The sequence below is a fragment of the Catharus ustulatus genome, chromosome 1 (genome assembly GCF_009819885.2).
Source record: "Catharus ustulatus isolate bCatUst1 chromosome 1, bCatUst1.pri.v2, whole genome shotgun sequence".
Lineage (NCBI taxonomy): Eukaryota > Metazoa > Chordata > Aves > Passeriformes > Turdidae > Catharus > Catharus ustulatus.
Genome location: NC_046221.1, coordinates 148,707,260 through 148,729,210, shown reverse-complemented (window position 1 = coordinate 148,729,210; position 21,951 = coordinate 148,707,260). Strand labels below are relative to the sequence as shown.

The 21,951-nt window shown below is 39.0% G+C and overlaps 1 protein-coding gene across 2 annotated transcripts; it reads left to right on the top strand.

Annotated features, from left to right (window-relative positions):
- Positions 1 to 303: 303 nt before the first annotated feature.
- Positions 304 to 21,671, top strand: RAD21 (RAD21 cohesin complex component). Of its 2 annotated transcripts, none has more exons than XM_033066427.2 (14): positions 304 to 528; positions 6,354 to 6,527; positions 7,884 to 8,013; positions 10,177 to 10,276; positions 11,254 to 11,360; positions 12,263 to 12,466; positions 12,929 to 13,054; positions 13,248 to 13,370; positions 14,978 to 15,201; positions 15,519 to 15,678; positions 15,996 to 16,147; positions 17,612 to 17,761; positions 18,223 to 18,306; positions 19,857 to 21,671. In XM_033066427.2, the coding sequence occupies exons 2-14, from the start codon at positions 6,384 to 6,386 to the stop codon at positions 20,046 to 20,048; spliced, it is 1,896 nt and encodes a 631-aa protein (XP_032922318.1). In that variant the 5' UTR covers positions 304 to 528; positions 6,354 to 6,383; the 3' UTR covers positions 20,049 to 21,671. The 2 variants fall into 2 exon arrangements, with proteins under 2 accessions (XP_032922318.1, XP_032922326.1); XM_033066435.2 differs by lacking the exon at positions 304 to 528 and adding an exon at positions 4,249 to 4,267.
- Positions 21,672 to 21,951: the final 280 nt, after the last annotated feature.

The window sequence follows — 21,951 nt, the reverse complement described above, 5'->3', positions numbered from 1 at the left end:
ATTAGAGAACCTCACGAGGGGCAGGCAGTGAAACACGAACATTTGTTTCCACCTCCCACACCGCGCTAAAAAGAGCGCACACCCCGTTCGGGCGGAACGAGGGCGGAGCGCCCTCACGGCCCGGCCGCGCCCCGCGCGAGCCGCGCACGCGCAGCCGCCCCGCCCCGCCGAGGCCCCGCCCACCGCAGGGCCCGCGCGCCGCTGTCACTCAGCGGCCGTTCCTCGCTGCCGGGGCTCGGCCCCGCCTCCCGGGGCACTGCGCAGGTGCAGTGGCGGGGCCGGGGGGAATTTGACCGTAAACATCCTGCGGTTTGAACGGCGCGTTCGCGCGCAGGAAGGACCGCGGCCGCCATCTTGTTTGCTTGAGCGAGCGGCTCGGCTCCGCTCGGCTCCACTTCGGCTCCGCTCGGCTCGGCCCGGCCCGGCTTCGGTTCAGCTTCGGTTCGGTTCGGCGCCGCTCGGCTCGGGCTCGGCCCGGCCCGGCTCGGCTCGGCAGGAGCAGCGAGCGGTCCCCGGGCCCGGAGCAGGGTAAGGAGTGGCTCCGGCCGCCGCGGTCGCTGCCGCCGCCCGAAGGGGCCCGGCGGGGCCCAGCCGCAGCTCGACTCTCGGGGTGCTGCCGTCATGCTCGGGCTCGGAGCCGGCTTTTGGGCCGAGCTCTCCCGGCGGGAAGGGCCCGCCTGGTGTGGCTCGACACCGGGGTCTCACTGGGAAGGGCCGGGCCGCCCCGGGACCCTGCGCGGGGCCGGGTGTCCGGGGCGATGTGAGGCGAGGCCGGGCGCAGCGGGGCCCTGAGCGCGGCCTGGCGGCGGCACGGGCAGGGCCCGAGGGCAGCGCGCAGGGGGAGCCGAGGGGGAGCTGAGAGGGGCAGAGCTCTGCGCACCTGGAGCGGGCACAGGCGGGCCGGGGCCGCCGCCGGGTAACACATCCCGGCCGTGGGTGCGCCGAGCGGACCGCGGGACCGGAGCAAAGTTTCATTTGCCAGCCTTCTGGTTTTAAGTGCAATTGTCCTGCTGCCATGGATGGGGCAGGGTACTGCATGTCCTCACAGCATTTCTGGTGGCAATGGACTGCCTTCTGGACACTGGCTTTTCAGCTGCGAGTAAAACGGCCCTTTAAAAATGCCGGCCTTTTGATGAACCAAGATCCTGCTCTTATGGACACAGTTAGTAGTCTTGCTGTCGTGTTTAAGAGTCCTCTGAGGCTGATTAGAAACCCTTCTGTTAAATACAAAACAGAGGATTGTGTTTTTATCAATAACAAAGGAAACTTGGGCTCACTGACTTATTGGCATCTTTCATTGAAAATGGCTTTTCTTTAAATTCAGACACGTAAAGAAACTACTGTAAATTTGGAGAAGTTGCCATTTAGGCCCACATTGTGCCAATATGGGCGATAAGCACGCTTTTTAAATCTACTCAGTAAAACTTATATTAGCAAAGCATTATTAGGGCCAGGTTTCTGTTTTATTTTGTTAATTTGTAAATATTAGACGTTCTACAAAATTTGGGAAAGCAAAGCCCACTCATCTAAAGTTTTAACTGGAGAGGAAGTAGGTGTGATGGGGGTAATAAAGGAGGAGCAAAAAGTTAGTGAGACCTACAATAAACTTAAATTACCACACAAATTAATCACGTCTTGCTTATGCCGTGGGATTTCCCACAGAAATGAGAGTATTTGCTTTGGTTACCTCATCAGTTTGACTTCTTGAAGGTAAAATGTAAAGTTTTTTGCATTTGGGCTCTTTGGCTGAGCAGTGCAGAGAAATAACTACAAAAGATGGAGTAGCATAAGGAATTCTGTTCAAATTACATACCTTTAAAGAGTATGTTAGTACATGGTTTCTGCAAGTTTATTAGTTTCACTTGGATCTGGAATTGCACAAAATAGGTTGGGATAATGGAGACAAGGCCTTAAATTAAAAAGATTTTTTTCTTACTGCTTGAGCCTTCTGAATGTAGGGGCAAGGGCAGGATACCTGCTGAGGGTTAGATATGAATGTGGAATTGAGGGAGGAGGGAACAGTGTTCGTAGAGTTCAGTAATTTACAGCTCTCTATGGTACTCGTGAGTGATCTGCCCCTTTTGAATTTGTAACCTTAGTGGGGCGCTGGTTCTATCTGATTATGTAGGTGTGTAGTATATTGTAACTGGAGAACAGTGAATGCAGTTCCTGTAATGCAGTGGTGTGGTTTGAGTAATTAATAGACCTGGTAGTGCAACCTCAGCCATAGAATTTCTGACAAATGGTTGATGCAAGAAACAAGACCTGGAGACAAATGGAAAATGCTGTATGTATTTAGCAAAGATATGTCAAGTCGAGCTAGTTCAGTTTTATCTTTTTCAATAATTGATTTTGTGGACATAAGAAATTAAAGTGACTTGAAACTGAGCCTTTAGTAAAGCTGCAGGTGCCACAAAGAAACATATTAAAATTCAGATAATTATAAAAGTGGTTTGAAGGAAGGAGATCAGATAAAGTAGTCATGAAAAGAGGTCTGAAGCTGTAAGGTAACGTTAGTGGAGTTTGTGATGATTTTTTTTTTCAGTGGCACCAGGTGCTCAGTGTGGTACCAAAACCTGCCAAGGAGGCAGCATTAGTGAGTGCCCACACATGGGAGGTTTAGTGATGTAAGAAGGACTGGAGAGTGAAGGGTTGTGGGTTAAAGTTGAAGAATTCAAAGTACAGTTGCGGGGTAGTTCTGAACTTCTGAAGTCTGGTAGGGCCCGCTCAGACTAATGCAAATATCCAGGGTGGTCTCAGCCTTCCCCAGATCACCCAGGGCTGCCTGAGTTTAGCATGGCAGAGAAGAGAAATTGAAGGATAGCATAAGGACAAAGAAATTTACTGGTGATTTCTTAAACTGTAGTATGGAATTTGTCTGCTCATCCGTGTGTGGCTGTGGTTTTGGACTAGCTTTACAAGGAACAGAAGTAGGTGACAGTAGAACAATAGAAGACTGAACTTTAGTTGTGGACTGGTGTGTGTGTGTACATAGCCTAACCTAGGGAGAGCAGCTGACAAGTGGGTTTAATGAGCTAGAGTGAACCACAGTCAAATCAAAATATGCTGAATGTTCTTGTTTTCAACTCTTAGCCATTCTGATCTGAAGGATTTTAAGGTTAAATGTATGTGGGTTGAGGATTAAGATGATGCTCATAGTTACCATCTACCAGATTCTCTTAGTGCTGCTTTGGAAGGAGCAATTACCAAAGTTTCAGATGGGAGAATGTCACAGGCACATTCTGGATCAGACCCTGTGTATGACCAGTATTATATTAGTTGTACTTTACATTTCACTTACTTTGTGTATAGCATTTTTTACATGTAGTAGAGCATTTTTTACACTTCTATAGAAAGAAAAATATATTTTAAATTGTGCGATTGTTGACCACGTTAGAGAAAACCTGAGGACAATTGTGGCACATTAAAGCAAATTCAAAGTTAATGACAATGAAGTTTCAAGTAGTTTAAAAGGTTGATTTGACAAGATCTGGATTTGGTCCTTCCTGGCCTTGTGTAAGTACATATTCTTTTTGCCTTGAAGGAATCAAACAAGACAGAAAAATGCTGAAGTTCTTAGAACAAGTTTGGTGGTCCTATTTCATATCCAGTCAATTTAAAAAATGGACAGTTATATTTTACCTAAGAAGCTCTTGGAGAGCCATCATCTACAGTTTTTCTTTTGTGGATTCTTAGGAGTTGGCTTTTTCAGCCAATTACATATTCTGTGTGTCTGCTTGAGCACTGTGCCACTTGTAGAAGCTCTTGGTTCCTTTAACATTCATCCCAGTCTCAAATTATGCCAGTAAATCTATTTCTTCTTTTATGCCACTGCATCAGCATACTGTGCTATGAATTAAAGATCAGACAGAAAGCCTGAAATGCAGAAAAGGGAGTATCAGAAAAGAAAGAAAAAAATCTGGAGAAAGCAGGAGCAGCCTTTGGGACCCACTTTGAAGAGCTGAGGTGCTGAGCAGCTGAACTGTTAAAGGTGGGCTTTTTACAGTTGCTGTAACCCAGTTATTGCCATGCAGAGCAGATCATCTGCTGGAATTTAGAAGTGACAGGAACTCATGTGACAAGAAATTATTGCTGTAGATAATAGAATCGTTATTTGTTAATAACAATTCAGATTGGAACACTCTTTAAAACCATCTGTAGTCTGACTGTCACTCTTTCCCTTCAGGTATTTCAGTATGGCAAGGCTTCAGTTGTGGATGAAGAGAAGCAGAGTTAAAGTGATAGATAAATTGTTTTTATCCAAATAGTGAGTTTCACATTTAACAGGAAACCTAAGTATGTTTTCAGTTAATTGTATGTTTGAAGTTCTGTGAAACCCATGTTACTGTTTTAATAATTGTGCCAAACTCCACTAATCAAAGTACATCCTTTTGCAACTGTTGTTGAATGCTTTCAGTGGGCTAATACAAGTGGTTTTGTTTACTCTGTGTTTGTGTTTTCCCCTATTCCTCATGTTCAGGGGTAATCACAGGCTTCTTGTTGCATGGTTCTGGTAGCAACTCAAGATATCAAAATGCTGTGCTGCAAAGTTATGTCTGCATATACAAAAATATTGAGACCTTCAGAAATATGCAAGGATTGAATTGTCTGCTGGCCTTAAGACAGTGCGATGTCTTTAAAAAGTCCTGGGGGAAAAAAAGGTAGAATACCTTCCTTTAGTAATGTTTATCCAAAATTTATTTCATTGTTCTTCTTGGAAAAACTTGTTCATGTCTATCTTTGTGCAGTGCTGTCCTTAGCCTTCGCACAATCTCAACAAATAAAATTTACATTTTAACTTTTTATCAATTTGCAGCTTCATTATGACTAAAATCTATTAACTTCACTCCTAAAAGTAGTTTTAATTCTGTATACTGAGTTAATTTGAGTTTAAGCTGAACACGGCCTTTATTTCTTTTAAGTCCTCTCCACTGTTTTGGTTATAGGTGGCCAATCTGTCATTAAGGGAGTAGCTTGTTAATCAGTTCTGTTATGCAACTATCAAAATAAAAAAAAAATTCTTGGACTTGACTTTGAGATGTACAGTTTTCATTTGTTATCCAGATGTCTAGAGGTTGACTTTATTTTCACTGAATCAGTAATCTCAGAACTTCTCTTGCCACAATACTTAAATTCCTAGCAGAGGCAGTTCTAACTTGTTCTGCTTCCTCTGGCAGTTTTTCTGTAGGTGTAGAGGAGGTAAAAACTGAAATGCACTTGTGCCTTTCCTGTTCTCTTCTTTTGATTCGTTTTTCTGGGTTATAGAAACTACTGGAACAACTCATTGGGGATTCTGCTTTTTTAAAGCAAACTTTTTTTCCTCCTCTGCTTGTAGTTAACTGAATTATATGCTTACTTTATGCATGGAACTGACATGTTTGGGTCATAAAACATCATGCTTTTCGGATTCCCTGTGGTTGAATGTGTTGATCTCATCAGCCATAACAAAGTAGTTACTCCCCTGGAGAACACTGCTTTTGACCTGAGACCTTGGAGATGGCTTCTAAATATGAGTGGTGAAGTGAAAATCATGAGTGTGTAGTGAATTAGAAGTGTGTGTTTTCACAGGGTAATGGGTTTTAAATTTGAGGTTTTTATAGGATACTAATAGGGATGGGACAACATGGAGGTTTTTGAGCATTGTCTCTTTCTTTGTTCATCCTTCTTCTTCATGGATTTCCAGTAGTAGTTTCTGCTTGGTCAGTCAGTGTCACGCTAAGGGTCATGGGAATCTAGTTATTGGGTCAAAAGTATAAATAATATAGGTGTTAATTCTCTCTTGGACTGTTTAGCTGTAAAAGACCTTGTAGTAGCTTCACTTAGGGCCATTTTCCCTGCTTCTAGCAAGAAGCTGGAAGTGCTGTCATACACTCTGTATTTTCTGATAAGATATAATAAACATCCAAGCCTGAACATGAGAAAAAATTTTTCAATTGTGTTTTTGTTAATCCTGGCTCTGAGGGGAAACAGGAGACTGAGACAAACGACTAATGAAGTGGTGCAAAGCCCCTGCACCACTGCAACAGTGCTTCTTTGCATTAGGAGAGTTTGGTGTCATTACCCTAAAGGTAAAAAATTTAAAAATATTTTTTCTTGAGGGATGGTTAACATTTCTAAGTTGGGTATATGGCTGTTATTTCTGCTTTATAATTCTTCTGTAATAAATACATATATATGTTATTACATGGACACTATTTGTAAGTGTTGGCTTCTTACACATATTAAACAAATTTTCTGACCTCAGTGGTTGAAAATCAAACATGTGCACTTACTCTGAGGATAAGGGGGTGTTTACATGGATGTCCTCGTAAAATAAAGGATGTGAAAAGAAATATTTGCCTTTCTCTTTACAGGTTTGCACTTTGTTTTAGACATCTGGGACCATGTTCTATGCTCACTTTGTCCTGAGTAAACGTGGGCCGCTGGCCAAAATCTGGCTGGCGGCCCACTGGGATAAGAAGCTGACCAAAGCCCATGTTTTTGAATGTAATCTGGAGAGCAGCGTGGAGAGCATCATTTCCCCAAAGGTATCTATTTTACACTAATGCCATGGTACCTTGTAGTGAAAAGAACTTGAGTGTACAGGTGGTAATTGCTATTTGGGTCACTGAAGCAAATAAAGTTCTTAATGTTGCTATTTTAAAGGGTGGAAAGGTCTGTTTAGATGTGAAGTGCTCTATTGTGAAATGGGAGGAAATTTTAAGTAGCTTGATGTTTTTACATGTTTTTTTCTTCCCCTCTACTACACATGACAATGAAATGATGGTACAGTTGTGGCTTTTGTCACTTAACAGATGTCAATGTCTTATAAAAAAAGCAACTACTTGAAAGCAAAAGAAAACTTTTAATTATTTTTTATTTTGGCTGATACAAATGTTAGCAATTTTTATAATGCTACACTAGATTTTAGAAGAAAATCTAAAATGTAAGCCAGAAGTGCATTGTAGAATCACAGAGATGTTGACTCTTCTATGATAGTGATTTGCTTCGTTATCACTTTTGGAAGGATTTAGGAAGAAGATAATGTTCATAAACTCACTGGTGAGCTGGAGCATCTTTTTAGAGAAAGGAGAAACTAAGGGACACTTCTTCATGTATTTAACTTTGTGTAATCATTCATTAGCTGAATTACTAAAATGGCGTTGGAGGAAATAATTTTGAATTCTTACAGGTTGATGTTAATTCTTTATGGCTTACTGTTTCTGTGAGACAATTATTCCATGTACCATTTAACACAAATTTCGTACTCTTTCAGCCTGAAATACTTAGACTCTTTCTGTGAATTATTTTTTTTTTTCAATTTTATGCTCCCACATAGATAATTCATTACGTAAAGCAGTGAGATTGAAGAGGAAAGGAACTTAGAATTGTTTTAGTGTGGCAGTGCTTGCTTATGGGCACTCCACAGCTTCCACTGTTTCTGTCTGATTGTCTTTTTAACTGCAGGACAGAACATGGAGAGGTAGCTAACAGTTTTTAACCAGATTTTATTCAGTCAAATCACTTTTTGTGTCTGTCCAACTTTTTGTATTTTTTGCTTTTCCACAATTGAAGTAGCAAAGGTGGTAGAAAAGTTGATGTGGTAAAAATAATAGGCTTTGTCACTTATTTTTTAACTAGCTTAGAGCAGTGTTTGAGAATTCCTGGAGTGAGCTGCTATTAATTTAGTGATATTTTCCAGGTCATCCATAAATAATATAATAGGGTATAATCTTGAACTGTAGACTTTGCATTCTCTGTTTCTTCAGATTTCTGCTGGTTTTTATACTTGTTTTGGATATCTGATTTTATTGAGAAAATTCATATAAAACTGACTGAGGTGTCATTTAAGGGAAAAGTGAGGAGGATACAACTAATTCACTGATTTTGCAATGTGTTTTTAGGTGAAGATGGCACTTCGAACCTCAGGACATCTTTTACTGGGCGTTGTTAGAATCTACCACAGGAAAGCAAAATATCTTCTTGCAGACTGTAATGAAGCTTTCATTAAGATTAAGATGGCTTTTCGTCCAGGTATCTGTCTTTATCTAAGAGCTCTCTGAAAAGTTGCATTGATAAATGTATTAAGAAGTCATACAATTCTTATGCCTGTATAATTGCATAAAGGTGTAGGTATTAGGAGAAGTGATTATTGCAGCTGGCTGGCTGACTGAGTTGTCTGCTGGAAAACATCTCTTAAATGAATTCTGAACAAAAACTTCTCCTATTGATGCTGATTCAGTAAAATCTCACTTGTCATTTTGGCTGTTGCTGGTGTATGATGTTAAATGGAAGTACACTGCATGGTTTTTACCTTCTGTCTGAAAAAGGCCTGTGCCCTACTGAATGGAAGCACAGAAGGGGACTGGTTTCCATCAAGGGTGAGGATTCTTTTGCTATGAGTTACTAAAGAAACATGAAATTAAGCTGATTTTTTACCATTTTCATGTTTTAGTTTCTGAAAATATTGTAAAGTGTAATGTGTGCATCAAAGATAGTTTTCCATTTTTGTTTGCAACATAATTTCCTTCTCAATAGTTGCTTACTTAAATATTTTCCATGAAGATGGGTGCTCTATTAATATCTGAAATTACTTTTCCATCCAGCAGTCAAGTAATTATTCAGCTTTCATTCTTTCATGTCTTTAAAGATGGTTTTTTTTAATTTTGGTCTGGGGAGCTTTTTCTCAGATGAAGTGTAGCTGTGGCACTGATGCTTCTGGATGCCCACAGCTGCTGAATCATACTCTACCTTTTTAAATTACTGAGTGCAATAGATTTAAAAGCTGAACTTGAGGGAGGCTTTTTTTTTTTTTTTTTTTTTTTAAAAGGCAACTCTTGAAAGCTAGTGCAGCAGTAACTTGAGAAAAGCTAAGGTATGTAATGCCTTTATCTTCATTTCCTGGTCTACAGGTTGTGATTCAGGCATTGAATTCAAGTCCTGAATTTTATGTAGCTTTCAGTGGCAATTTATTGACTGTTGCTAATTTTTTTGTTTACTACTGTGTTTAACTTCCCTGTGAAAAGAACATAAATTTGTTTTAATATCACAAGGCAATCTGTTTTCAAATTTTCCCTCTCCTAACAGAGTGCATGTCAAAGGTGAAACACCTTAAAATCAAGATTTACAAAAAGTGGCGTGCTGGCCTGACAGAAGCTGAGGCACTGGTCTTTATTTTCAGTTTAGCTATGTGCCTTAAAAATTGAGTCTTTCTGATCTGAGAATCATTTATATGTTTCATTTTAAGCAACAGACAAGTAAAAATATTGAACAACCCTGAAAGGATGGACTAGATTTCTTCATGCCTAGTCAAGTACTGTGTACTGTAGAGTAAGCTACAGACTCATGCTTGTTCCTGGTCTCTGTGGACAGTGGTTCTTTGATTATTCATTGCAGAGGGGAGCAGAGTGAGCAGAGTGCTTCTGAAGTATCTGTACCTCAGAATTGCCTGTGTTGTATGTGTGGGTCAGAAGGCAGAACACAGAGCTTAAATCTTCTGCAGGTTACAGAAGGAATTGAACCTGCATTTGTCATGCACTTTCAAGTGCTCTGACCTTTTAAGATTTTGAATAAAAGAGGGGGACCAACTGCTGGCACTGGTTTTGTGATGCCCAATCTGATATTCATGATCTAGAAAGCCTGCTGAATAAGAGTAAGCATCTCTGGAGTATAAGTATGTGTGTGGTTTTGGTAATACAACTCTTTTATGTGCAGAAGCTTATGAGTTAGTGATCCCCAAGTGCAATCAGTACTGTTCCAGGACTTCTGGAGCTGATGGAACTGAATAAAGGACTAGTAGCAAAGTAGTCACACTGTGCTGCCACTGTAATGTAGAACCCTGCAGCTCATACCGTGTACTATGATAAAATTATTTTGGAGCAGGTACCTGTAGTGCTGAGAAACATGCAATGCCTGTGTTGGCTGCACAGTTCTGTGTAGTGCCACACAAACATTACTGATTGATTTCAGGCTGCTGGGATTATACTGACAGTGCAAGGACTTGAGGATATTTATTTTGAATTTGGCATGAATTTGGCTTACTAGCATTGTCTAAGGTTTCTTTGTAGGTATCTCAGCATGAGTTCAGTTTAAATTTAAAGACAGTAAGCTCATGCAGAGAGAAAAAGCTAATGGCACAGCAAAAAATGCTGTCCTTGTATGGAATGGGAACTCATGTCTGGGTGTTCTTCTTTGCAGGAGTTGTTGATTTGCCTGAGGAAAACAGAGAGGCTGCTTACAATGCTATTACCTTACCTGAGGAGTTTCACGATTTTGACCAACCACTTCCTGATCTAGAGTAAGCTTGGGGTTTTCTTCATTTCCATGAAAATGATAACTGGTTTTAGTTGAGGAGAGCCTGGTTTTAAACAGCTAACTCATTGCTGAATGTTAAAAAAAGTCTGTAGGTAACTTGTATTCTTAGGTCTTTTAATATACTGATAAGGAATGTGCAGTCATCTTTGTGTTGATTTTAACGTCGTAGTAGCATTGACTTTAACTGAAGTTAAAGCTGTCCTTATGGGGGCTTTTGAAAAACTCAGATACCTATTATAACATTCTGTTTCTTCTGTGGAAGACACCCTACATCAAATACATCCTTAGGTTAGACAAGATTAGTTTTATGGAAATGTTGACCTTTTGAAGTGGCACTTTTTATTTCTTAAAACTTCCTAATACTTGTACATATAACAAGTATACAACCTGAATAGTTCTTAATCTTTAAAAAACTGATGTTTTTTATTTTTGTTTTAGTTATTCATAAGGGAGCTTTTAGAGTACAGCTTACTCAGTGTTCAATTTAGTTTAAATTCAAATTAGAGCACATATTAATTTGAAACTGCATAAAATTTCTGTGTATTTATAAGAAATGTACCTTAATACATCACAAAGGGTGTTAATTGATGGTGGTGCAAAATACAGTGTTTGATAAACTATATTAATAGCTTTTGAAGTTGAAGGGGTAGAAGGTTTTTCTTAATTTGTTAATTTGTTAATTTGGCCTTTGAAATTAGTAATCCCTACGCAGCAAGGAGTAAGAAAGATTACTGATACATTTCCTAGAAGCTAATGCAATTTGGATGATATGTTTGAACCATTAATGGTCTCACTGTTTTAAGAAGTGGTTTCTATTCAGTGTTCACCTTTATTTTTTTCAATAATTGACTTGAATGTAAAATCTCTTTTTACTGAATAATATCATGTTTATTTTAGCAGGCTTTATCTGTTCTTCGTTTTTTAATGAGATTTTTAATAATTGCCTTCTGTTTGTTTAAGTGATATTGATGTGGCTCAGCAGTTCAGTTTGAACCAGAGTAGAGTGGAAGAAATTACAATGAGAGAAGAAGTAGGCAACATCAGTATCCTCCAGGATAATGACTTTGGTAAAGATCTCATATGCTATTATATGTTACTAGCTAATTTCAGTAATTGTAAGATACGGTTTTGCAGTTACTATGGAATACACAATAAGCACTAAACAAATTAGATCAAACGCGCTGTGGTTTTTTATGTTTAATTTCTAGTTTGTTCATGTCAGTTTTTCCAGAAAGTCTGTCCTCTAATGTTCAGCAAACTTCCAGCTGCCTAGAATAGGCAGAAAGAAAAACTGAAGAATATTCAATCAAGTTAATCATTGAAGTACTGTGACAATTACAATTTTCAAAACATGGTGTGAATATGAAGTGAGCTGTTGCTTTATTCATAAGCATGCTCTAAGAAACCATTGGGAGATTTCTAAAGCTGAATCGGTCATTGGTAATGAGTTTGCTACATTAGGTATCTTTTTAAGGACAGTGTTCTAACATCTGAAACAAAGCCTAAAGACAGTTTTATTTGAATGTTTAGTTCTCAACGTACAGTATTGTAATCTGTAATTCAGTAATTGTTTTGAAGGAATAATCTAGAAATGGTATTGATAGGATATTGATTTGTTCCCTGTACTTGAAGCCCGGCTTTGAGGTAGAAGTCACAAAGTCTTTGAATTCCATTGAATTCTTTGTTTCTGTGCAGATGAAGTTTAGTAGGTTCTTGTTAATATCAATTCAAATAAGTACAATCAAATGTTTTGAAAAGGAGATAGTTATTTTTGTAATTGTGTGAACAGTATTTCTTGCTATGGTATTGCTGGGCACAATTCCTTACATCTTACATCGTCATTAACTCTGCACATACGATAAATTGAATTAAAGTTTGGTCTTATATATGGACCTTTGTTGACCAGATAGGTAGGTCTCTTGCATCTTGGTTTTTCAGCACTTAGAGCAGTGCTGTTGTATTTTTGCAGGTGACTTTGGGATGGATGATCGTGAGATGATGAGGGACGGTAGTGCATTTGAGGATGACATGCTGGTGAGCACTAGTGCTTCCAATCTCCTACTGGAACCTGAACAGAGCACCAGTCACCTCAATGAGAAATCTAATCACCTGGAATATGAAGACCAATACAAAGATGATAATTTTGGAGAAGGAAATGATGGTGGAATATTGGGTAAGTTTGAAAAATTTATTTTTCTTCTATCCTACCTCCTGCCTTAATTCTTAGGTAGATGAGAGAAAGTTGTTTCCTTTGTTGCCAAGATCCCTGTCAAAGTTATGCCTTGAACAGTGGAATTCTGGTTTGTGAGTACTACAGCAGTACAGATGACTCACAGGATATTAAGTGTTGGCATATTTTAAACAAAGTTCTAAGAAATTAGATGTAAGATGCAAATATGTGGCAGGTATATTGTAATAAAGATTATCTGTAAGCTCAGAATTGGAACTGAAATGCCCCTTGAAAGAGCACTGCTACTTTCTTCTACATCAGCATTGAAAATACTGATGTATTCTAACTTTTGCACTATCTTTGTCTGTGTTGTAATAAACTTGTCTGTACTTCTTTGTAAATTTCTCTATACTTACTTCATGAATTTGTGGATGCAAAACTGATTCTTTTATATGGTTGCTTCAGATGACAAACTTCTCAGTAATAATGATGGTGGTATTTTTGATGACCCACCTGCACTCTCAGAAAGTGGAGTAATGATGCCAGAGCAGCCTCCCCACGATGATATGGATGATGATGATAATGTATCAAGTGAGTATGATCTAGGACCAGATCTAGAATTACTTTCTACTCATGTAGTTTGGATTCTAATTCCTTTAAAGCATACAAAGCTCAAAAGTATGAAATGTGGTAAAGCACCTGAAGGTGTGGAGGAGGGGATGGGAGGGCTAGCACAGCCTGTTAATGTTCTGGCCTAGTGCAAGGTTCTTGTTGTGATTGGCAGTGGGAGGCCCGGACAGCCCGGACTCGGTGGATCCCGTGGAACCGTTACCAACCATGACTGACCAGACAACACTTGTTCCCAATGAAGAGGAAGCTTTTGCTCTGGAGCCTATTGACATAACTGGTGAGTGAGCTGTTGGGGGTATTTTACACAGTTTGTCAGAGACCACCTTAGCTTGATGGAGTAGAAATGAATGTCTAGCACTGCTGCTGACTCTTTCTCACCTGGGATAGAAACCAGGGATCAAGTGCTGAAGTCCTTTTATGGTAATAGTATTTTCTGAGTACTTATAGTACTTTCCAGAGAGGTAGCTTAGAGAACAGTAGTTTGTCATTTCTGCAGTCAGTGCATGTAACAGCATGATGCTGTAGCTTTAGATAAACATGCTAGTTAAAATGCTCTGAGTTGGAACAGAGCTCAGTATGTCTTTAATTGCAACATGGTCTCTGTAGTGCAACACAGATCTTGATACGCTGTGTTTGAAGGGCAGGAGTGACTGTTTACACTGAGAATGAGTGCTGTTCTTTAACGAACTGTTGATTTCAGGAGGTGCTAAGTAGGGATTTTCCCTGTGTTTTTCTTTAATGCAAGAAACTTGCTTATTTTAACTGATACTGTATTTGGCTCATTATATACTGACCCCTGCTTTATTAAAAAATTAATACCTGGAAAGAAAGTAGCTTGTCCTGTCCTTTTGGACTGAGCTCCAGGCCCTGCTTGGCCAGTGGGAGAGTTCTGGCACTGCCCTCTCGTGGCAGGCTGGCAACAGGGGACCAGCTCATCTCCTGGGACTAGCAAAGACAGCATTTGACAGAGCTTCAGGGTCTGCTACAGAGTACCAGGCTGTGAGCACAGTCAAGTTATCCTAGTACAGGGTCAGAAGTTTCTGGTTAAAATAACCACCCACATTAACTCTACCAATCCTCAGGTAGGGTTTAGGGAAAAAAGTGGATGTGGTTTTTAAATCTGGGATTAGAGTCAGAATGGCTAGTATTGGAAGGGATCATGAAGATCTAGTTCCACCTCTTGCCATGAGCAGGGACACCTTCCACTAGACCAGGTTTCTCAGAGCTCCATCCTGCCTGGCCTTGAGCACTGACAGGGATGGGGCATCCACAGCTTCTCTGAGCAACCTGTTTCAGTGCCTTGGCACACTCACAGTAGAGAATTTCTTCCTAATATCTAGTCTGAATTACTCTGTCAGTTGGCAACCATCCCCCTTACCCTTTCACCACATGTCTTTGTAAAATGTCTCCTCCGTCTTCTTTGTAGACTCCCTTCAGGTACTGAAAGACCACAATTAGGTCACCCCAAAACTCCCATTTCCTCCAGGCTGAACAAAACCAAATTTCTCAGCCCTTCCTCATAAGAGAGATACTCCATTTGTTCAACTTGGTGGCCAGTGTTTGCACCAGCCTAACAAGCAAGCCATGGGGAAGAGAGGTATATGTAGGTGAGGACACTGAGACTTAGGTAGTTTGAAATTCACCTAATTAATTCAATTAGGTAGATTGAAAAGAGGAGTTTGTATATTATGGGACAACATTCATAGTATTTGATGTTTTACACTGCATGTAGCTTTTAATCCTTCACCCAAAGCTGGTGTTACCTTAGATTCTTGAGGCAGCTTTATACTTGGGCAGGTAAGACCTATAAAGAACTTGCAAGATTCTTTTACAGTGTGGTACCTGTTTGAGCTAACCTTCATTGCTTGCTAAAAATTTCAACAGTCAAGGAAACCAAGGCAAAGAGGAAGAGAAAGCTGATTGTGGACAGTGTGAAAGAACTGGACAGCAAGACTATTCGAGCCCAATTAAGTGACTACTCTGATATTGTTACTACTTTGGATTTGGCACCTCCTACTAAGAAATTGATGATGTGGAAAGAAACTGGTGGAGTTGAAAAGCTTTTCTCTTTGCCTGCACAGCCTTTGTGGAATAACAGGCTACTGAAGGTAATGTTTTTGTGCAAGTTCATTTTTAAATGGACTATATTCAGGATTGTGCCTCATGTATAGCAAACATCAGTGTATAAATAGTGATATAGTGATGGCAGTATTCATAATTGCAAGAAAAAAACATTGAAAGAAGTAAGGTAAGGATTTTAAACATAGCTGTTATCAGTTACAAAGGTAAATGATTTTTTTAGACGTTAGTCCTGTTGGAGAGGAGCTGAAAAACTGAGAAAGATAGCCCATAATTACTTGTTCCAAAATGAAATGAAAGGACACTGAGAACTGTAATAGTGAATAATGTAACCTTTCCTCTGTAGCTCTTTACTCGCTGTCTTACACCTCTGGTACCAGAAGACCTGAGAAAGAGGAGGAAGGGTGGAGAAGCTGACAATCTTGATGAGTTCCTTAAAGACTTTGAAAACCCAGAGGTTCCCAGAGAGGAGCAGCAACAGCAGCAGCAGCAGCGAGAAGTCATTGGTTTGTGTCTTGTCAAAGATGCTCTGCTTTCTCTCAGAGCATGTTTTTCTCTTTTATCTGTGCTGTGTATTAAGTCATCAAAGATTATGTATGAAGCAATGAGCTTTGTAATGGTTGTTTAGCTTGATGTACAAACTGTGACATAAAATAACTTTTTTTTCCTAGAAATAGGGAACGCTTAGGAATTGTTTGAACCAATGAATTAAAAGTGCATGCTCTTGAGAGTGCTCAACTCTAAAATAATAGTAGATTGGATTTTGGTACAGTTTCTAATTACATTGTTAAGTATCTAAAAGAAGATTTGTTGTGGAATATAGATGAACCTATTATAGAAGAACCAAGCCGTTTGCAAGATTCGATCATGGAAGGCAGCAGGACCAACATAGATGAATCGGTTATGCCACCCCCACCAGCTCAGACTGGTGTCAAACGCAAACTGCAGCAAGTAGAACCAGAGCCAGTGTTACCCGTGAGTAAGCTTTTACTGTTTTTTTTTTAAGGAGAATGAGAGGTGTGCAGTGTCTGTCAGTAGGAAATGACACAGGATTGAGGCCCTAGCTTTCTATTGTCCTTTCAGATTCACTGTAGTAATATCAGAACATTTGTCCCTGGGTAGTTGTTCTGGTGCCTTTGTTAGGTGAGAAGCTTACAGAAATATTTAAAATGCTGGTAGGGTAAAGAAATTGCACTATTTCCTCCAGTAAAAGTCTTCAAGGAGTTTAGTGTATTGCTTATCAAGTTCTACTTGGCATGTGTATATGAACAGCTTCCATGAAGCAGGGATTGTGCTAGCTGCATAAACTTTTTTTAAGACAGCCCTAGTGTTCCAGGCTTAAGTATTCAAAGAAAGACTTTAATTGTCGGGAGAGATTTCCTGCTTGAGTTGTGGGTAGACTTGGACATTAGCTGTGATGCAGGGTGGAAGGAAACTGAGAAGGGGAGAGGAAGGAAATGGGCAAAATGAAAGGTGTATTTTTCTGAATCCTTGCATGGTAAGAACAGTCCTGTTTTGTGCTGTCTCATATTTGTGCATTTTTTAACCTCACTTCTCACATTCCTTGGCTAACAGGTTGTTCTCTGTAGGATGGAACTGTTAGATGTTACATGATCTTATTAAGCAGCAGGGTGGCAGCTGCTGCTCCTCTGCCGTGTCACTGGTGAAATCAGCATTGACTGTGCTAAGTCAGTGTAATTGGGAGTGTTGGGAATTCTGTGATCATCTTAGAGCAACATGTGCAAGCTGTAGTGATACCTACTGTGTGACTACATCAGAGGTTCCTTAGCCCTTTTAGGGAACGTGTAGAAACAGTTTCAGGTGTCAGGGTAACTTTACTGGCAAGCACTTAATTGTTTATAGATTCAGGGAGAGGGTACCATATATTAATAAAACTGTCTACATAAATCCTATTAAATTGCTTTTCTGTATTTTCTTCTTGACATAAATATTTTCTGAGAATATACTTCAGGACCAAGTAATTAATAAGTTTTCAGAAATTTTGCAGGTACCAATGTTGTAATTCTTTCATATTTGTATTGATGAGAACAGCATTTTGATATTTTTAAGATGACTAGTTCCAGTGAGTTAAAGTGTGTTCATGTAGCATATGGTGATGTGGGATTTTCAATTTGCATGTGCTGATCCAAGGAATGAGATCAGTAGTTTGGATGGTTGCATAAGTGAAGTTACTAGAAAGCCTTTTTATTTTACAGTGGTATCATAATTTCTGGTTTGAGTAGAATCTAAAAGGTTGAAAAATACGCATATGGACAGCAAAACAAAATTACTTTTTGGTTTTCAAAAATGGAGAATTCTGATGGATGGCTAAGATTAGATGCTTGGATTTTATTAAACTGGTCTGTAGCACCATAATTCTATTGTAAAAGAACTGACAAAATGATACTATTTGTTTAACTGTTTTGTATGCTCTTAAAGCATCCACCATCACAACAGCTGGAAATACCACCTGTAGAAATGCCTCCAGAGGAGCCCCAAAACATCTGCCAGCTAATACCAGAGCTAGAACTTCTGCCAGAAAAAGAGAAGGAGAAGGAAAAGGAGAAAGAGGAGGAGGAAGAGGAAGAAGTAAGAACTCTGTGTAGAATCAGTTTGTGTGTTTCCCAGAAGTGGGTGAATGTTTGTCTGTGGATCCAGTAAAAGACATAAGTAGTAACTCTTTTTTGTCTGTCCTTATTAGCCCTTGGAAATGTAATTCTTAAATTATTTCATGACCATTTAATAATATTTATATTATTTAATTTTACAAGTTGCATATTCATTCTCTTTTGAATTAGTGTTCTCCTCACCCATGGCTGGATTAAACCACTCTCTATATGTTTGTTTACGATGCCTTAGATAAGAACTTCTGAACTTAATGGTGTGGTTCATTTTAAATAGCTTGTGCTACTTAATGCAAGTAGATTTTTTGCAAGAAAACCAGCCATATCTTCAAATGGGATAACTTGTTTCTTAGCTACAGTATTTAATATTCTATGGTAACAAACAGAACAAACTTCATTGATGTTTTATTTTACACCTGCTTCCAGGAAGAAGACGGCACAGGGGGTGATCAGGATCAAGAAGAAAGGAGATGGAACAAGAGGACTCAACAAATGCTCCATGGCCTTCAGGTGCACATGATCATTTGCTTTCTCTTAAAGTGGCTTTTGAGTGGGTCCACTGATGCTTTTGAGCTGAGTTAAAAGGTCAAGAAAGAGCTTTCTTTGCAGTTGATGTTACAGTCTAAAATACCAGTTATCTTAGAGAGGGAAGAATGCATGTAGCTGATTAAATCTGTATCAAATAATTGTATTAGAATGAAATCTATACATTTATAGTTGTCACTTATTGTTCAGAGAACATTCTAATTAAATTTTTTCACTTAAATATTTTTGAACCTTTAAGTCCACACTTGGTGTGCAACTAAGATTCCCGGAAATACAAAATTTAAAATAAATGACTGTATCTTTAATGAAACCATAGCACCTCTGACTTTTTGCTATGTGTCTGTAGGCAAACCCCCATAAGGGTCTAGGGATTGGTTTGTAACTCCTTTGTTAAAATGTTAAACATTTTAAACAGTTAAACAAATCTCAGTAGTCGCACACCCCCCTCTTCTCTTGCCCAGCTTTAAATGGGCAAGAGAAGAATGGCAGAGCACGGTGCCATATGGCATGGATTATTCTTTTGGCCAGTTGGGGGTCAGCTGTCTTGGCTCTGTCCCCTCCCAACTTCTTGTACACCTCCAACCTACTTGATGCAAAACACAGCACCATATGAGCTGTTGTGAAGAAAATTAACTCTGTCCCAGACCAGATCAGTACAACTGATCAAAATAAAATATAGTTTAAAAATAATTTCTAAAGTATACAGATGTTGAGTTGGTAGTGTTGTGTAATATTTTCCTCTCTGAATGTTTTATCACAGTGTCTGAAGAGAGCTTTAGAATTCTCTTTGGCCATAACTAGCTTTTTTCAATTCTTTCTTCCATGTACCCAAAAGAGCATCACATTGGATGGTTGAAACACTAAATCTGCAATGAGATTTGGAGTTAAGATCTGATTAATATAAACTAATTTGGTTTGGCCAGCCAAATACCTTTTCATCTAGTTGAAATTCATTCCAGGACAGATTGTTCTGCTTTAAATCGAGCACTTGAGTTGTTGTCCTGGCCAGCAAAAAGATGTATTATCGTGATTTTTTTTTTAATATATTTTCTTGCCAAGACTTTGGGGAAATGTAGGTGACTTAGGTACTTAGTTTAAGACAAAGGAGTTTTAGAAATACACAGGCTTTGACCTTGGGAATATTATGCATCTTTTAAAGAATGCTAGCTCTTGAAATTTTACTTTATTATTTTTGGAATTACATTTATTTTGAGAAACAAAACTTGATTTTTAAAATTTTATTCCTATTAAGAAAAAATTGTTCTCTAGTCAAAAAAGTGTTGGTTAGCTGTTGCTGCAGAAATAAAATCTTGTGCTGTACAGCAGTGTTTCTAGAATATGTTCAGCAGATTCAAGAATAATTTTTCACACATCTCTGGGAAGCCTACTAGATTTAATTTAACTAAAATCCCTCAGTGTCCTGGGGTTCACAACAAACACAATCTTGCCAAGAGACATTATTGTTTCTGTGTAGTTCTCTCTTTAACTTGTGGTATCAATGTTGTGTTTTTCAGAGAGCTCTTGCTAAGACTGGAGCAGAATCTATCAGTTTGCTTGAGCTGTGCAGAAATACGAATAGAAAACAAGCAGCTGCAAAGTTCTACAGTTTCCTGGTACTGAAGAAGCAACAAGCTATCGAGCTGACACAGGAGGAGCCCTACAGTGACATCATTGCCACCCCTGGTCCCAGGTTCCACATTATCTGAATGGTTCCCTAGAGCAGAGCTAGTGCTCGTCTCACCAGTGCGTGCGTGTATTGCCCCGTCCGTAGGGCCCACAAGACCATTGCAGAAAATTTAGATTTTATTGTCTGTATAAAGTCCTTGGTTTTCTCTTGGGGTTATTTTGGGGTTTGTATTTTAACTTTACCACTCAAATTTTTAGTGAAACTGCTGGCTGGGTTGGGTGACTTGAGTTCCAGCTGCAGAAACCAGACATCTCAAGCGCCCAGATAAAGATTGTTTTAGCAGCTCAGAGCAGATGTGTGCAATATTGGTGCATGTGATGTTGAGTATCAATGAAAATGTCTTACAATAATTTGACTAGTTGATTCAATAGAAATATTTTTAACCTGTACAAGTAAATCTGGATGGCCAACCATTTGTCTGATTAAAAACTTTGCCAAACTCATCTGAAATGTTTGGTCTGCTTCTCATAGTAGTTTTTTATCCCCTTCTCTAAATCTTTGTGCATACCGTGGGTCTCTTAAAGCTGCCAATATGAAAGGTAGTGCCTGATATGTCAGCTTGCTGTGTCACTGCATTTTTGCAGTCAGATTTTTGTAGCCCTTGATGCTAAGGGGAAACGAGTGTCTGTGGAAAGCACTTCCTCTGCATGATACATGAAAGGACAGAACACGTGAAGTGTTTTAGACAAAACATTCCTTTTCACTTATCACCTTGTTATGGTCCACTACTGATAATGGCTAATTACTGTTAATAAGTGACAAATGAAAACCAGTTAATTTCATTTAACCATTTAAGAAATAATGCTTTAGGTTTGTTAGAGCTGTATATAAACTCCAGACTTTTTAAAACAGACTTCTAGATTGTAAATTATCTGATTTTTTTATTAAGCAGGCATGTGACAATTGTAAGCATTCTTACAATTCTTATTGTAAGAATAAGAAAAATTGCTAAATTCAGATGCCATCTGTACCAAAAGGGTGACAAACTTTGAATATAGAGTACAGATGGGCACAATTCCACTTAATTGTGTAGTGTATTAATGGCTCCTTGGATATATTGATGGTTTTAGTGTCAGTTTTTTAATGTACACTCCCATCTTCGAAACATTTTATCAGCTTTGTGAAAGAAGTCCGGTTTGATTTTATTTCTAAAGAATGAAGCTTTACTGTTAGACCAGGTAGCACCAGAAAGTATGTGAATATGTTGATTATGGAGACCTGTCTTAACTTTTTTTAGGGCAAAATTATTCACACTGAAGGTTCTGGTTTTAATGTTGGCACTTTTGTGAAATAATTTTGGGACTCTGAAATTTCAGTGTATACTCAACTGTAAAATTATGTGAATGTTTAAAAAAAACTCTGAGACTACATGATGACCATGTTTTAATAATCCTTGAAAAAATTAATTGTATAAAGTTACTGCAGCTTTATTTTCAACATGATGTGCCTGTAAAACCATAATTTTCCCCTTTGTAAAAAGAGACATTGTAGATAACTTGAATGTTTAATTATAGAAAAGGTCATTAGTTTCTTGTTACACATTTTTAGTCTGTTTTTGTTGCTTTTCAAGGTTAATATTCTTGAAAATAGTTGATGCTGTTATGTATAACTTTTCTAATAAAAGTTGTGTTATAAGCTGTTATGTATTAGCTCTGTATCTTGTTTGAACATCTCCCATTTATGTAGGTGAGACTGAGCACTAAGAGATTGGTTATTTTGGTATTAGGTGTGGAAAGATGTAATTCTTTAAAAGATTAAACTGGAATATGTAAATAGATTTCTTGCCATTAGGAAGGAAGTGCTACTCTCTCTTCTGGCTGTACTGTGCTTTTGTTCAAGGGTTCTATGCTAGAATGTGTGCGTGTAGAATTAGGGGAGACTGTCTATAAAATGGGATTCATCTACGTGCTTGTCCTTTCTGA

Excerpts from the sequence above, each read along its gene's own strand:
- RAD21 (XM_033066427.2), top strand. The coding sequence starts at position 6,384 with ATGTTCTATGCTCACTTTGTCCTGAGTAAACGTGGGCCGCTGGCCAAA. Across the intron at positions 13,371-14,977 it reads GGAGCCTATTGACATAACTG|TCAAGGAAACCAAGGCAAAG; the intron begins GTGAGTGAGCTG and ends AAATTTCAACAG. Across the intron at positions 18,307-19,856 it reads AAATGCTCCATGGCCTTCAG|AGAGCTCTTGCTAAGACTGG; the intron begins GTGCACATGATC and ends TGTGTTTTTCAG.